This window comes from Triticum dicoccoides, chromosome 3B (genome assembly GCF_002162155.2).
Source record: "Triticum dicoccoides isolate Atlit2015 ecotype Zavitan chromosome 3B, WEW_v2.0, whole genome shotgun sequence".
Classification (NCBI taxonomy): Eukaryota; Viridiplantae; Streptophyta; class Magnoliopsida; order Poales; family Poaceae; genus Triticum; species Triticum dicoccoides.
This window is the reverse complement of record NC_041385.1, coordinates 838222729-838238615: the sequence shown is the minus strand read 5'-3', so window position 1 is coordinate 838238615 and position 15887 is coordinate 838222729. Positions and strand designations below refer to the sequence as shown.

The 15887-nt window shown below is 49.2% G+C and overlaps 1 protein-coding gene across 1 annotated transcript in view; it reads left to right on the top strand.

Annotated features, from left to right (window-relative positions):
- The window catches only part of LOC119280233 (polygalacturonase-like), a 21425-nt gene extending 5959 nt beyond the window's left edge, over positions 1 to 15466 (top strand). The window contains exons 2-6 of the mRNA XM_037561152.1: positions 2071 to 2463; positions 13043 to 13332; positions 13445 to 13670; positions 13753 to 13950; positions 15425 to 15466. Of these exons, the coding sequence (XP_037417049.1) occupies positions 2071 to 2463; positions 13043 to 13332; positions 13445 to 13670; positions 13753 to 13950; positions 15425 to 15466 (1149 nt within the window). The remainder of the gene's footprint in view (positions 1 to 2070; positions 2464 to 13042; positions 13333 to 13444; positions 13671 to 13752; positions 13951 to 15424) is intronic.
- The last annotated feature ends 421 nt before the right edge of the window (positions 15467 to 15887 follow it).

Here is a 15887-nt window from a genome sequence, read left to right as displayed (position 1 = left end):
CAGTTTCCCATGTGATATGTGGTCTAGTTGTTGGGAAAATTTACAAATATGAATTTTGACTTTATTTGCAAAATCTCTCTAGAATTTAGTAAAATGGGCATAACTTTTGCATACTGACTCGGATGAAAAAGTTTTTTATATGAAAAATCATCTACTCGAAAAGTTACATCCAAATTTAACCGGGGAACCACGTTAAACATTTTTAGAATCCTCAAAAACCTAACAGAAAAAATTTTACGGAGCTTTTAAGATGTAGAGTGGAAAAAATCAAAAAAATTTCAAACTGTGGTCAAACAATGGTCAAACTAATTATTCTAGAATGTTAGTGTTACTAAATAATTATTTCAGTTATTTTGAATTTTGGTCAAATCTGGTCAAACTGTGGTCAAACAATGGTCAAACTAATTATTCAAAAAATATTAGTGTTACTAAATAATTATTGTTTTTTAAAACAATAGTTTCAAACTCAAACAGTGAAATGTGTCACTTCATGCTCACGCAAAATTCCTGAGGGTTAATAGGATTGACATCTTACTATTGTCAGCAAAACAACAAGTGCAGACTTGGAATAGAGGGAGAATAGAACCCAGAAGTTAAGCGTGCTCAGGCTGGGGGAGTGGGAGGATCGGTGACCGTTCGGGAAGTTAGATGATTATGAATGATGAGGGGTGATTAGAGATTAGAGGATAAATTGAGCAGTGATGAGGGTGGTGATTAGAGATTAGAGGTTAAAATAATTCAGAAATTTGAAAATAAAAAAATTCAAAAAAAATTCAAATTTTTTTTTCAAAGAAAAATCATAAAATTTCCTTTAGTCCCGGTTAACCGGGACTAAAGGTGGAGCTCCACGTGGCCGCGACCTTTAGTCCCGGTTCCAGTTTGAACCGGGACTAAAGGGGGGAGGCATTAGTAACGACCCTTTAGGCCCGGTTGAAGAACCGGGACTAAAGGCCCTTACGAACCGGGACTGATGCCCCCTTTTCTACTAGTGTATGTGAGTCGAGGCGGGCGTCCTCGTGGTGCGAAGACGGACGACGAGCAAGCACGTGACACTACTGTCACCCTGTCTTAGGCTTACGCGAGTCGAGGTGGACGTCGCCGCGGTTGCGACGTCGAACACCAAGACGAGCACGTGACACCACTGCCATCCTGTCTTAAGGTTACGCGAGTCGAGGTGGACATCGTCGCGAGCACGTGACACCAAATTGACACAACAAATGTTTGAGTTTTCCAAAAGTTTTCATGAATTTCAAAATATGTTCATGATTTCTAGAAATCATAAATTCAATAGTTGTTCAGAATTTACAAAATATGTTCATGCTTTCGAAAATTTGTCGTTAATTTGAAATTTTTCATAGAAGATCAATTCAATGAACATTCCCGATTCAACCAAAAAGCTGTAGATCAATTCAATTGAGCATGCTTTTTTTGTCTGAATAAAAACATGGACAAATTTAATCGAAGGGAATAGAAGGATAGGTTAATTTTTCTGTGCAAAACTAGCAATTAATTTTCGTTGAAAGTGCTAGTTTATTTCAGTCTCTTTTTTTAGGGGGTTTATTTCAATGAAAAGTGGAATTTCCCGCCCATTACTGTCCCTGAAAATTTCTTTCCCAGATAAGGAATGGGCGCAATAGGAATATACAGGCCCAAGAGAAAAAACGTGGAAAGAAAAATAGACTAGGGCAGGTATTGGGCCAGCGCTGGGCCAAACTCATGAATAGGTAGAGCGTTCCCGGCCGGGATCGATCCGGACCGGGAATAGGACCAAACCCGATCGCTCAAGTTGTCGTTTTTTTTGTCTCAAAAAAGACTGAAGTTGTTGTTTGCGCTCTGGTCGGAAATCGAGCGCGCGCGTTAGACACGCCCAAGACAACGTACAAATAGAATACTACTCGTGGGGTAATAGAAATTAGTGAAATCCGCAAATCACGATTGGAGGAAGGTTGTTGCACGGTCCGTAAACGATTCTATATACATCAAGGAGGATTACTAGTACTTGACTGAGGGATCTAGCTCCAGGCTTTCTTTATATACTTGATGAGTACCTAGGCTATCATCATAGCATAGCTTCACAGAGACGGCATTAGTGGCATTGACGGCGGCGGTAGAGTACAACGTGGTGGGCAGGTATTGGACTCGGCGGGGGCGTTCCTAGCCGCGTGGGGTGCGGCATGCAATGACACGGGGCGCTGCGGCTCCCGGCCGGTGCTATGGGTGCCGGCAGGCAGGTTCCTGATCAGCCAGGCCTACTTCAAGGGGCCCTGCCGGAGCGCCGGCGTGGACGTGGCCATTGACAACAACAGCACCGTCTTCGCGCCGTCGACAGTGGACAACAGGGCGTGGATCATGTTCCACCATGCCGACGGCCTGGCAATCCGTGGTGGGACGCTGGACGGGCAAGGGCAGGAGTACTGGGCATGCAAGAAGGCCGGTAGGTGTACCGCCGGGCAGGGGCCCAGGGTGAGTGATGACATGAACTTTTTGGTTTCTTTTTGCATCGTAATTCGGTTCGGTTTGTTAGATGGGAAGCGTTCCTACTCCCTCGTGAGGGAGCCGCGTGTGTATATATTGATCTGAGGCAGGAAAGGCCCTTGCCGTGGCTTACAAGGAGTTTACCGATCTCTTGGGGATTCGGTTTGTTACAAAGGAGATAGGAGAAGCTACGGGAGAGGAAGAGACAGAATCAGTTTGAGATTACAGGAATATATCTCTAATTCTAACACCCTCTCTTAATCTCAACTATCCTACATTAAGATTCTTCTTGAATTCCTCGAAGGGCTTGACTGGCAAAGCTTTAGTGAATCCATCTGCAACTTGATCTCTGGAGAGGAATGAACCGTATGTCTAACTTCTTTTCTGCAACCCTTTCTCTTACAAAATGAATGTCAGTTTCTATATGCTTGGTTCTGCCATGGAACACTGGGTTTGCAGAAAGTTATGTGGCTCCCAAGTTGACACACCACAAACATGACACACGATGCTGCTTAACTCCCAACTCATTGAGCAATGATTCAACCCAAATGATTTCAGAGTAGCATTTGCTAGTGACTTGTATTCAGCTTCAGTACTTGACCTGGACATTGTGGCTTGTTTTCTGGCACTCCAAGAAATGAGATTTGAGCCAAAGAAAACTGCAAAACCTCCAGTTGACTTTCTGTCATCCCTGCATCCTGTCCAGTCAGCATCAGAGAGCACTAACAAGAGATGAGTTAGAGCGTCTGAACTGAAGACCTAAACTCACAGTATGCTTTACATATCGTACAATTCTCTTAATAGTTGTCCACTATACAGTGGTAGGTGCATGAAGATACTGACAAACCTTGTTAATAGCAAAGGATATATCTGGTCTTGTCATTGTCAGGTATTGCAAAGCTCCTACTGCACTCCTGTATCTTGTGCTCTCTTCTTCCTTAAGTGGCTCTCCTTCAAAAGCTGAAAGTTTTTCTGAAGAAGACAATGGTGTAGGTGAAGGCTTGCAGTCCTTCATCCCCATACGAGCTAGGAGTTCAGTGGCATATTTTTCCTAATTCAGTACTATGCCATCTTGAATCTTCTTAACTTCAATACCTAGGAAGAAGTGTAGATCACCAAGGTCCTTCAAGGCAAACTGTGAACTCAGATCACTCAAAAGAGCATTAGTGGCATTTTGAGAGGAGCTTGCAACTATGATATCATCAACATATATTAACACAAATATAGTTATACTTGCTTTGTTGTAGATGAACAGTGATGTATCAGCCTTGGATGCAACAAAACTAAGGTACTTCAACTGAGAGCTCAACCTTGAATACCATGCCCTTGGTGACTGCTTCAAACCATAAAGTGCCTTGTCAAGATTACACACATAATGAGGTGTTTTCTTACTTTCATACCCAGGTGGTTGTCTCATGTAAACCTCCTCTTCCAGAACACCATGCAAAAACGCGTTCTGAACATCTAGCTGTCTCAGACTCCATTCGCTGGACAGAGCAATTGCTAGCACAAGCCTAATGGTTGCAGCTTTAACAACAGACTAAAAGTGTCTTCATAGTCCAAACCATAACGTTGTTTAAAACCTTTTGCAACTAAGTGTGCTTTATACCTGTCAATGGTGCCATCTGCCTTTTTCTTGATTCTGTAAACCCACTTACAGTAAATGATATTTTTACCTCGTTTTTCAGGTACAAGACGCCAAGTCTTGTTCCTCATGAGAGCTGAGTACTCCTCATCCATTGCATTTTTCCATCTTGGATCCCCTAAGGCATCTTCTAACCTTGCCGGTTCTCCTGTGATACACATCATACCATATGGAATAGTGTCGTCAGTTCAACTTTTGGATTTCGTATACCTTTCTGGAGCCGAGTCATGACACATGGAGCTGTAGCTAGAGCTGGCACAGGAGTTGATGCAGCAGGACTAGCCGCAGAGGATCCTGGGGATGCCTCAGATTCTCTTTCCACAGCGAATCCCGATCCGAGTCGTGTGGCCTGTGGTGTGACCGACCCACCAGAAGCAGCAGCCGCAGAAGATCTTGCACTGCTGGCTTGCACGCATGCGTGGGTCAGGGATCCCGATCCTGACCCGGATCCGCCTGTCGCTATCGATGCGTTGGGCCCGCGCATGGGACGCGGTGCGCAGCGCGGAGTTTCGTCGCGATGCGGTGACGTGTCGCCCTCCAACTGGCGCTGCATGCTCCTGCCTGGCGCGCGATCCAGCGCGAATCTGCGTGCTTGATCCGAGGTGACCTGGCGCACAGGAGTTCCAGGTGACGGCGGATCTGCTTCGTGCTTCACGCCTGCTCCGTCTTCTTCTGGCACATGCAATATAAGCTCGTTTTCTTCAAAATTTTGATCATTTTCTGCACCGATTTTCTGCTGCATGATCCTGCACACAAGGAGACATGGTTCCACTAGTAGGATCATCAGTTGGGTTAGTACAATTGTCGCCCCCATGATCAATGTTTTGGAGATGTGGTGGAAGAAGAAGTAATTCTTTCTTGAGAAGTGCTCTGGCATTGGGATGAAGGGATGCAAAAGGATAAACAGATTCATCAAACACAACATCTCGAGAGATATAAACTCTACCAATGGAAACATCAAGACATTTGACTCCTTTGTGGATTGGACTATATCCAAGAAACACACACTTTTTATAACGGAATGCAAGCTCATGTGTATTGTATGGACGAAGGTGAGGCCAACAAAGCACAACCGAATACACGAAGTGTTTTGTAGTCGGGAGTTGTACCAAAAAGACGTGTGATGGGAGTTTCAAATTTGATGACTTTACTAGGGAGTAAATTAATGAGGTATGTGGCAGTCAAGAATGCCTCATCCCAGAACTTTAGTGGCATGGATGCATTTGCTAGTAGAGCTAACCCTACTTCAACAACATGATGATGTTTCCTTTCGGCCGAGCCGTTCTGTTGATGTGCATGAGGGCATGATACATGGTGTGATATGCCAAGCTCTAGAAAAAAGAGATTGAGTTTATTGTATTCACCTCCCCAGCCGGTTTGCATAGCAATAATCTTAGTGTTTAGTTTTCGCTCAACAAGGTTTTGAAAGTTCTTGAAAACTTGAAACACTTCGGATCGTTTCTTAAGAAGATAGATCCATGTAAATTTGCTATAGTCATCGATGAAGCTAACATAATATGAGTGTCTACCAACAGAGGTGGGAGCTGGCCCTCAGACATCAGAAAAAACAAGTTGCAAAGGTGCAGTAGAAACACTAAATGAAATAGGATATGGCAACTGATGACTTTTAGCTTGTTGACATGGATCACAAATAGACTCAACACTAGACTCATGAGAGTGGGGAAGTTTATTCTTGCTAAGAACAAGCTTGACAATAGCTGATGAAGGATGACCTAATCTACTGTGCCACTTTGCTGAAGAAGGCTTGACAGCAACAAAAGCTTGTTTATTCGATGATGATGATGACGAAGATATGAGTGGGTAGAGACCTCCCACACACTTGCCCCTAAGAAGCACTCTCCTCGTGTCCAAGTCCTTTACCAAAAAGAAATAAGGATAAAATTCAATAAGGACACGATTATCAAGAGTAAATCTATGAACTGAAAGGAGATTTTTTGATGTTGAAGGGACATATAGAACTCTTTTTAGATGCAAATTTTTTATGGGGGTTTTGACAATTGAACTACCAACGTGAGTGATTTTCATACCAGAACCGCTAGCAGTATGCACTTGGTCGTCTCCACGATACTTGTCTCTGATCGTCAGCTTCTCGAGCTCCTCTGTGATGTGATTTGTGGCGCCCGTGTCTGCATATCAGTTGGTGTCGACACCATAGGAGTCGGTGACCATGTTGGCCTCCTTCTCCTCATGTTCATCTTCATCATCATATCGATGCCAACAATCACGAGCACCTCCTGGATGATGCTTGTAGCAAATCTTACATTCTGGATAATCTCGAACCTGCTGACGCTGTTGTTATGGACGACCGCGGCCACCACTGCCGCCGCTATTTCCACCAGATGGAGTTGGGGAGGGGCGCCTGCCTCGGCCGCGCCCCCTGCTATTGCTGCACCTGCGGCCTCTATTGTAGCCGCGCCCACGCCCCCTGTAGGCTAAGTTTGCTGAGGTTTTGAATCCTGCATCTGGACCATCACCGAGCATCTCCACGCGCTGATCAAACGCTGCAATCTGGGCGAACAGATCATCTACTGAAATCTGATTTTTAACTGCGCCAATGGCTGCCACAACAGGGTCATAGTCCCTGTCAAGCCCTGCGAGGACGTAATCTACCATCTCAGGGTCCGAGACGGGGCGTCCCGCTGCTACAAGCTCATCTCCCAGGTTCTTCATCCTGGAGATGAAGGCACTACTAGACATAGAGCCTTTTTTGGTGTTGGTGATGGCGATCCGCAGATTGGTGATGCGCGATTGGGACTGCGAGGCAAATAAGGTGGTGATGGCAGTCCAGAGGTCGAAGGTCGTCTCCTTGCTCGCTACTTGGGAGAGAATCTCCATTGACAGGGAGTTCAGGAGGTGACTAAGGACTTGCTGATCCTTCGATATCCACTGAGCGTACAGAGGATTGGGATCGGTGGTGACGGTTTTGTCCGTCTGCTGCTGCTACACCGTCTTCGGTGGCGCTACGTATGATCCGTCCAGCAGGCCGGTGACCTGCGCTCCTCGCAGGCCCGGCATGACCTGTGCCTTCCATAGGATGAAATTGGTCTTGGTGAGCTTCTCTGATGGGAGAGCGCCAAGGTTGAGGGAGACGGTTGATGACGACGACATGGCGAGGGTGAGTGAGGAAGGATGGAGAGGGCAATCGAGGAAGGAGGTAGCTGGCTAGATCGATAGGAAGAGGATGGCTCTGTATACCATGTTAGATGGGAAGCGTTCCTACTCCCTCATGAGGGAGCCGCATGCGTATATATTGATCTGAGGCAGGAAAGGCCCCTGTCGTGGCTTACAAGGAGTTTACCGATCTCTAGGGGATTCGGTTTGTTACAAAGGAGATAGGAGAAGCTACGGGAGAGGAAGAGATAGAATTAGTTTGAGATTACAGGAATATATCTCTAATTCTAACACAGTTTCCTTATGACGGACGTCGGCCATACTATTAGACAAACTAGGGTTTGAACAATACTCGATACCCTAAGCGGGTACGGCTGTTATGTATATATAGGAGAGAACATACAGGTACAGGTATTGTGTTACAACACGTATATATACAATATACCTAGTCTAACACCCTCCCTCAATCTTAACTATGTCCTGAAACACTCAGGAGGTTAAGATTGTGTCGACATCCTTCAAAAGAAGGTAAGGGCAAGGGTTTAGTGAAAATGTCAGCAAGCTGATCCTTAGAAGAAACAAACTTGATCTGAAGTAGTTTCTGTGCAACGCGTTCTCTCACAAAATGATAATCAACTTCGATGTGTTTTGTTCGGGCATGAAATACTGGATTGGATGAAGGGTATGTAGCACCGATGTTATCACACCAAAGAACAGGCGGTTGGGCTTGAGAGACCTTCAAGTCTCGAAGCAATGATTGAACCCATATGATCTCAGCCGTGGCATTAGCAACTGCTTTGTACTCAGCTTCAGTACTACTCCGAGACATGGTAGCTTGCTTGCGAGCTTGCCAGGTGATCAAGTTAGGACCAAGGAACACAGCATGTCCCCCTGTGGATCGCCTATCATCGGGACTACCAGCCCAATCCGCATCAGAGAAGGCTGAGATCAAACCAGAAGTCGCAGGCTGCAGATGTAGACCATATGAAGCAGTGTGTCGAACATAGCGCAGAATGCGCTTAACAGCCGTCCAATGAGGATTACGCGGTGCATGGAGGTACTGACACACACGTTTAACTGCAAATGATATATCTGGTCGAGTAACGAGCAAGTATTGCAGTCCACCAACGATGTTGCGGTACTCAGTGGCATCCTCAGAGGAGAGCAAGTCCCCATCAAAAGCTGACAATTTGTCTATGGAGGACATAGGAGTGGTAGCAGTTTTACACTGCATCATACCCGCACGGCGTAACAGATCCTGAGAGTACTTCTGCTGAGTGAGAGTCAAACCACTGTCAGAATGAAGAACCTCTAGGCCCAAAAAATAGTGCAGTCTCCCAAGATCCTTGACAGCAAAAACAGCCCCTAGAGAAACCACAAGTCGATCTGCAGCAGTGACGGATGAACTGACAAGTATGATGTCATCAACATAGACCAGAATGTACATGGTCACCTCAGGTCGCTGGAGAATGAATAGAGACGTGTCTGCTGTAGATGGTACAAACCCGTGTGCACGAAGAGCAGTGCCAAGACGTGCATGCCACGCATGAGGAGCTTGCTTCAGACCATAGAGAGCCTTGTCGAGGCGACACAGATAATGTGGCTGAGCAGAGTCAACAAAGCCTGGTGGCTGACGCATATAGACCTCTTCTTCTAGAACTCCATGAAGAAAAGCATTCTGGACATCAAGCTGACAAAGTGACCAGCCTCGAGTAACAGCCAGCGAAAGAAGAACACGAATAGTTGTAGGTTTAATAACAGGACTAAACGTATCTTCATAATCAAGGCCATACCTTTGTTTAAATCCTTTGGCCACCAGTCGTGCCTTGTACCTCTCAATGGACCCGTCAGCATGTTTCTTCACCTTGAACACCCATTTAGAATCAATAACATTGACACCAGATGGAGGTGGAACCAATTGCCAGGTATTATTCTTTCGAAGAGCATGAATCTCCTGTTCCATAGCAGCGCGCCAGTGTGGAATGCCAAGCGCTGCCTGAAAATGTCGCGGTTCAGCCATAGGATCGGCCTCAGCACGAGCAACACAGGCCGCAAGCCATGCGACCGTACCATCCGTGCGCTTGAGAGGCTTGACAATGCCACTCTTGCTGCGCGTATGAGGGCGTAGTATGACATGCGGTGGAGGTGTCGGAGAAGCCACCACGACAGGAGAGCCAACGTCTGGGAACGGCACGGAAGACACACCAGCAGGCGAGTCCACAGGCTCTGCCGAGGGAGAGTCCACGGGCTCTGTATGCCCCGAGTGACTGGCGAAGGCGGGCCAGGCGATGCTGGGCCTGGAGCCGGCGAGGACTGCCCATGCGTGGCAGAGGCCGGGGAAGCTGCCGGCCCGGGCATGGCAGCCGGGCTAGGCAAGACCGGGTTAGGCGCGGTAGCCGCCCCACCCGATCCACGTGCATGGGGCATGCACGTGCGATCGTCGTCAAGCGCCCCGTCAAGTGACCCATCCGACGTCACGACTGCAGTTGGTGCCGTAGCAACCATGTCATCGTGAAGAAGCTCAAGGCGAGCGCCCAATCCAGTTCCTGCACCATGGTTAGGCAATAACAGAGGAGAATATGCAGCATGTACAAATTGATCAGGCAAAACTGGAAAGGAGTGCAACTCGGTAGAGGAAGTATCAGTGGATGGTGAGAGAGTGGAAAAAGGGAAAACAGTCTCATCAAAGACAACATCACGTGAAATGTAAACACGATTCGTCGGAATGTGGAGACACTTATAACCTTTGTGAAGAGGACTGTATCCGAGAAACACACATTTCTTAGATCGATACTCGAGTTTATGCTTATTGTATGGTCGAAGGTGTGGCCAACACGCACAACCAAACACTTTGAGAAGAGAGTAATCTGGAGTTTCATGAAATAATACCTCTAGGGGAGATTTCATGTGAAGAAGTCGTGTGGGAAGCCTGTTTATCAAAAAACAAGCAGTAACAAAAGCATCACTCCAGAACCGAAATGGGACAGAGGCATGTGCGAGCAGTGTTAAGCCAGTTTCAACTATGTGACGGTGCTTGCGCTCAGCTGCACCGTTCTGCTGATGTGTATGAGGACAAGACACATGATGAGAGATGCCAAGCTTCTGGAAGAAGGTATTAAGATTGCGATATTCGCCCCCCCCCCCCCCAATCACACTGAACATGGATAATTTTGCACTTAAGCAACCTCTCAACATGAGCTTGAAATTGCATAAAAACATGAAACACATCAGATTTGCGCTTAATAAGATAAATCCAAGTAAAGCGACTAAAGGCATCAATGAAACTGACATAATAGTTGTGACCACTAACAGAAGTTTGGGCATAGCCCCACACATCCGAAAACACAAGTTCAAGAGGAGCCTTGACAACACGACTCGATACAGAGAAAGGTAACTGATGACTCTTGCCCTGTTGAAAGGCATCACACACTAGAAACTCCTTATTGCTTGACTCAACAGGAAGACTATGGCGATGAAGCAAATGGCGCACAATAGGAGTGGCCGGATGGCCGAGGCGAGAATGCCACTGCGACGACGACACCCGAACACCACTGAAAACTTCAGAAACTGGTGGCACATCAAGAGCATATAGGCCATGGCGAGCTCGACCACTAAGAAGAACGTCCCTCGTGTCCCGGTCCTTAACAAAAAATGGAAAGGGTGAAACTCAACAAACACATTGTTGTCACGAGTTAATTTAGGAACCGAGAGCAAACTACGTGTGACTGAAGGAACACGAAGAACATCAAGGAGACGCAAGGTTTTAGTGGTACGTGAAAGAAGAGATGCCTGACCAACATGTGAGATGGGCATACCTGATCCATTGGCAGTGCGGACCTGGTCATGACCAGTGTAGGGCTGGCGAGTAGCCAGCTTATCGAGCTAATTTGTCAGATGATCTGTGGCACCGGTGTCCATGTACTAGGAAGGATCCACAGAATAAGAAGGAGTAAATCCAGGTTCCTGTGTAGCGAGAGCAGCTTGTTTCTCATTGCCTTTCCCATTGTTCCCAATACCAAGGAAGTCGCGTTTGAAGCGACGATGGCAACGAGACGCCAAGTGCCCCTCAATGCCGCAGAGTTGACATTCAACCCCACCACCACATGCCTCGCAGTGTAGCCTCTTGCGGTCAGCCGTCGGAGGAGGTGGAGCGGGCGAACGGGGCTGGTTGCCCGCGGACGGCAGCGCCTTCTGCTTGACACCACGGGCGCCCCCGCGAAGTGCAGTGTTCGCAGAAGGACCCTCCGTGTAGACGCCGACGGAGTGGCGAGCAGCTAGCCGCTGTTCGGTGTTGAGGAGGCGTGCGTAGAGGTCGCGAGGCGGCATCGGCGTGTCACGTCCATTGATGTTTTCAACAAGAGAATCATAGTCCTCATCAAGCCCATTGAGAATGAACGAAGTAAACTCCTCATCACGGAGAGGCTTCCCAATAGATGACAGTGTATCGGCCAAATTTTTGACCTTGTTGAAGAAGGCCGTGACGGAGAGATCATTTTTCTTGACCTCACCCAGCTGGTTACGAATGGAAGAGGAACGTGCCAGCGACTGCGAGGAGAAGCTGGAGTCGAGCGTGGCCCATGCATCCCTCGACGTAGCGGCAAAGACCACCATGCCGGCCATGGAGGGAGTGAGTGAGGACTGAATGGCACCCAGAATAGCTTGATCCTGAGCAATCCACCGACGATGAGCAGGGTTGGACACCATGGCGGAGCCACCAGCAGCTGAGGGAACCGGAACCATGGCCGGGGGACACGGCAGCTTACCGTCGACATACCCCTCAAGATAGTGACTACGCATCAGCGGCAACACCTGAGCACGCCACAGGAGGTAGTTATCAGCAGAGAGCTTCACCGTCACCAGATGAGCAAAGTGGAACGGTCCTGGTTCAGCCACCGGTGCGGGAAGCTGCGAGTCGTATGCCGGAGGAGCACTGTACGAAATCAGCGCATCGACCGACGGAGGCGCACGGTAGTGTTGGTGATGACCGTAGGGCACCGTAGGAGGTACGCCGTAGGGCTGCGGCGACGCGACGTACGGCGCCGGGGTAGCGTAGGGCGCGCCATACAGCACCTCATAGGGCACCGCGGAGGACAAAGCATACGGCGCCGGCGCGATGGACGGTGATGGCGGCAGCGCGACGTAGGGTGCTGGATACGGCCTGACGTAGGGCACCTGAACAGGGGCACCATGGGGACCTGAAAACGGCGGCGCAGCATGCGATGGGATCCCGACGTACGGCGGCGGCGCAGCATACGATGGAATCGCGCCGTAGGTGGCGTCGCGCTGCGCAGAGGCGCCATACGGGCGAGCGACAGCCGGATCGCGGGGCAGCTGCTGCATGCGATCGTAGCGATCGTGAGAGTTCGGAACATGCACATGCTGTGTGCGATCATAGCGATCGTGGGAGTTCTGTTCCAGCGATTCGCCATGGGCGAGAGACGGCTGGATTGCGGGCGATGGGGGCACGGGCGGGCGTGATCCTGATTCGATCGGACGGGCCCAGGCGAGCGGGGCGGACGCCATGAACGGCGATTCCGTCGCCAGGGTTGACGGAGGCGGCACGGCGGCGGAGGCCGACGCGGCGGCCGCAGAGGAAGCGGAAGCACGGCACGGATCGAACGCGTCGTCTGATACCATATTAGACAAACTAGGGTTTGAACAATACTCGATACCCTAAGCGGGTACGACTGTTATGTATATATAGGAGAGAACGTACAGGTACAGGTATTGTGTTACAACACGTATATGTACAATATACCTAGTCTACGACATACATACTTATGTTTGCAGACACTTGACATTAGCCAATCCAAGGGCGTGAGCGTGAAGCAGCTGACGCTGCTCGACAGCAAGGAATTCCACATGTCCATCTTCGACTGCAGCGGCGTGACGGTCCAAGGCGTCCGGATCATCGCGCCGTCTAACAGCCCCAACACCGACGGCATCCAGGTCAGCCACTCCCGGCACGTGAGCATCCTCAACACCACCATCGGCACCGGCGACGACTGCATCTCCTTGGGGCCCGGCACCTCAGACATGCTCATCAGGGACATCAAGTGCGGTCCAGGCCACGGCATCAGGTGCCACCTTCAGTTGCCAGTTCATCATACATTATATTTTGTTTGCTTGTGATTTGCGCAGCGTTTGATAGATAGCATTGGTTTTGTGTTTGCGTTGGATGGACGGTGGCAGCATCGGGAGCCTGGGATGGCAGGACGGTGAGGAGGGGGTGAGAAACGTGACCGTGGACAGGGCGGTGCTGAAGGGCACGACCAACGGCCTGCGGATCAAGACGTGGGCGATGCCCAACTCCGGCTTCATCAAGAACGTCTTCTCGCGGGTCACCATGAACCGCGTGGCCAACCCCATCCTCGTCGACCAGAACTACTGCCCCTGCAAGGGCGACTGCCCGGGCAATGTACGTCTCCTTCCCTACATGCATGCAACTACACGTGATCGATCGACTATATCATGAGCTGTGTTGTTGTGTGTGCCTGTAGAGCTCGAGGGTGCAGATCAGCGACCTGTCGTACACGGACATCAGGGGCTCGTCGGCGACGCCCGTGGCGGTGAAGTTCAACTGCAGCGGCACCAACCCCTGCAGCGGGATCAAGCTCAGGAACATCAGGCTGAGGTACCGGCACCAGCGGCCAGCGCAGGCCAAGTGCCAAAACGCCGGCGGGTCCGCGTCCGGAGAGGTCACACCGCCGAGCTGCTTCTGACCATCGGAGTTCTCTTAGCTTGACTGGTTCGTGTACTAGGCAGTTGTGTAAGATCAAAAAAACATGGTCGTGTGATCATTGCTTGGTGGATCACAAAGCGACCCTTACATGTAGCCCAGCCTAGGTGTTTTAGCGGATTTGCTAATTCTCTATTGATTTTTTTTTTTCGAAACGGAGGCAAAAGATTTGCCTCATCGATTAATTAAGAAGAAAAGAATTGCCCAGTTAATTAATGGAAAACCGGGCGAAAACCAATACATATAGACCACATGCGGACTACTCGCTAAGAAAGAAACCCCTTAACCCCACGGTCAACCCGGCAAACATACATAACGTGCAACAACCACAATCCTTCACACTTCTACGTCGTAAAGAAACACCCAACAAAACCAAGGTTGAAGACAACGAACAACACCAAATCCACGGAGACGAGCCAATCCGAGATGGTGGTCGAAGAGACTGAGAATCATCCATTAAGCAGCCACGGACACCTTATCAAGGGCGTTACAATTCTTGCCTATGCTCCTAAGAGCCTTCTTCACCTTCTTGATTTTGCGCGTAGAAGATTCCTCCACTAGAAGGCAAGCAATCGTCTTGCCAGACCCAGGGCTAGCTGCCTCCAAGGAGGCAAGCAAGCCGCCAAGCTTCTTGTTGAATACCGCATCGTCAATACATGCTAGCATATCTTCACGGTCAAAGACGGGCAGGCGGATGGACTTCGGCGCCTGAGAATGAGGTGCCAAAGCACCTACCGCATCAACCTCGGCACCGACAGACGCGACCTTGTCCCTCACAGACACCGCCATAAGAACATCATCAGCCACGGGTACCACTGACACGATGGACTCTTGCTCCTCCAGTTGCCCACATGGCAGAGGTGAATCCTGTAGTTGCGCCTCAAAATTAGGTGCCAAAGCACCTACCTCATCAACCTCGTCACCCACAGACATCCATGCACCATCTCCTTCGGAAGCACCATTGAAAGAGGTGAAGTGGGCTCGTCACAACGCTCCCGCAGCTCGGGCATAATCTGCAGCACTGGAGTCACAACCTCGTCGATGACTACACTCCCAGAGATAGACAACAACACAGGCCTCGACGACAGACATGAAGTAGCACGAGGGGAGAAATGTCCATAGAGGCTTGCTTCTTCCCCAACTGAAGATCCAGTCTGAAGCTCAGGCAGCGGAGACACAACTGGTACAACCTCAAGTTTGGCAAGGGCGGTCTCCGCCCTCCCTAAAACACTCTCAACTCGCGCAAGGCAGTCAAGAAGCAACTCGGTCTCCTCGTCCAATCCGGGTTGCACAGTCAAGACAGGCTGGAATGGCACATCTGATGTGGTGACTTCACTGGTGGGTGAGACATAATTAAACCAGAATGAACGTCAAGAATTTTGCGTGGTTGTTCTTGTTGATTTTTTTTGAGATTTTTTATTTGCTTTTTTGAGATGGCAAATCTTCATGTAAAATCCGATGGTTATAACTTGTGAGCGTATTCCTACGCCGTCGAGGAGAGGCCAGGCGGCCAAGGCCTCGTGCTCCACCTCGTGCTCCAGCCCCTGCCGCCTACATAGGCCGACTAACTAATGAACGACATGCTCGATCAGGCAGGCATGCGGTTATATGGAATTATGTTTTTTTGTCGTGCGAAGATATGTACTACGTATCTATCTTTGTGTGCCCTTTTCTTTTCGTAGCACGCAAGTGTTCAATAATTTGTTGAGTCACTATATGCAAACCTGGGAAGACGAACTACCCCTCTTCAGCTTTCTGTGGTGAAGAGGGGTAGCTAGAGACACGCTCCCCAACCACGGCGTCCTCACGCCCCACGCCCGCCATTGTCTCCGTCACAGATCTCGCCACGCGGGCTCCACGCTATGCCTCCGCGGCGTCGAAGGACGGCGCCGGCGA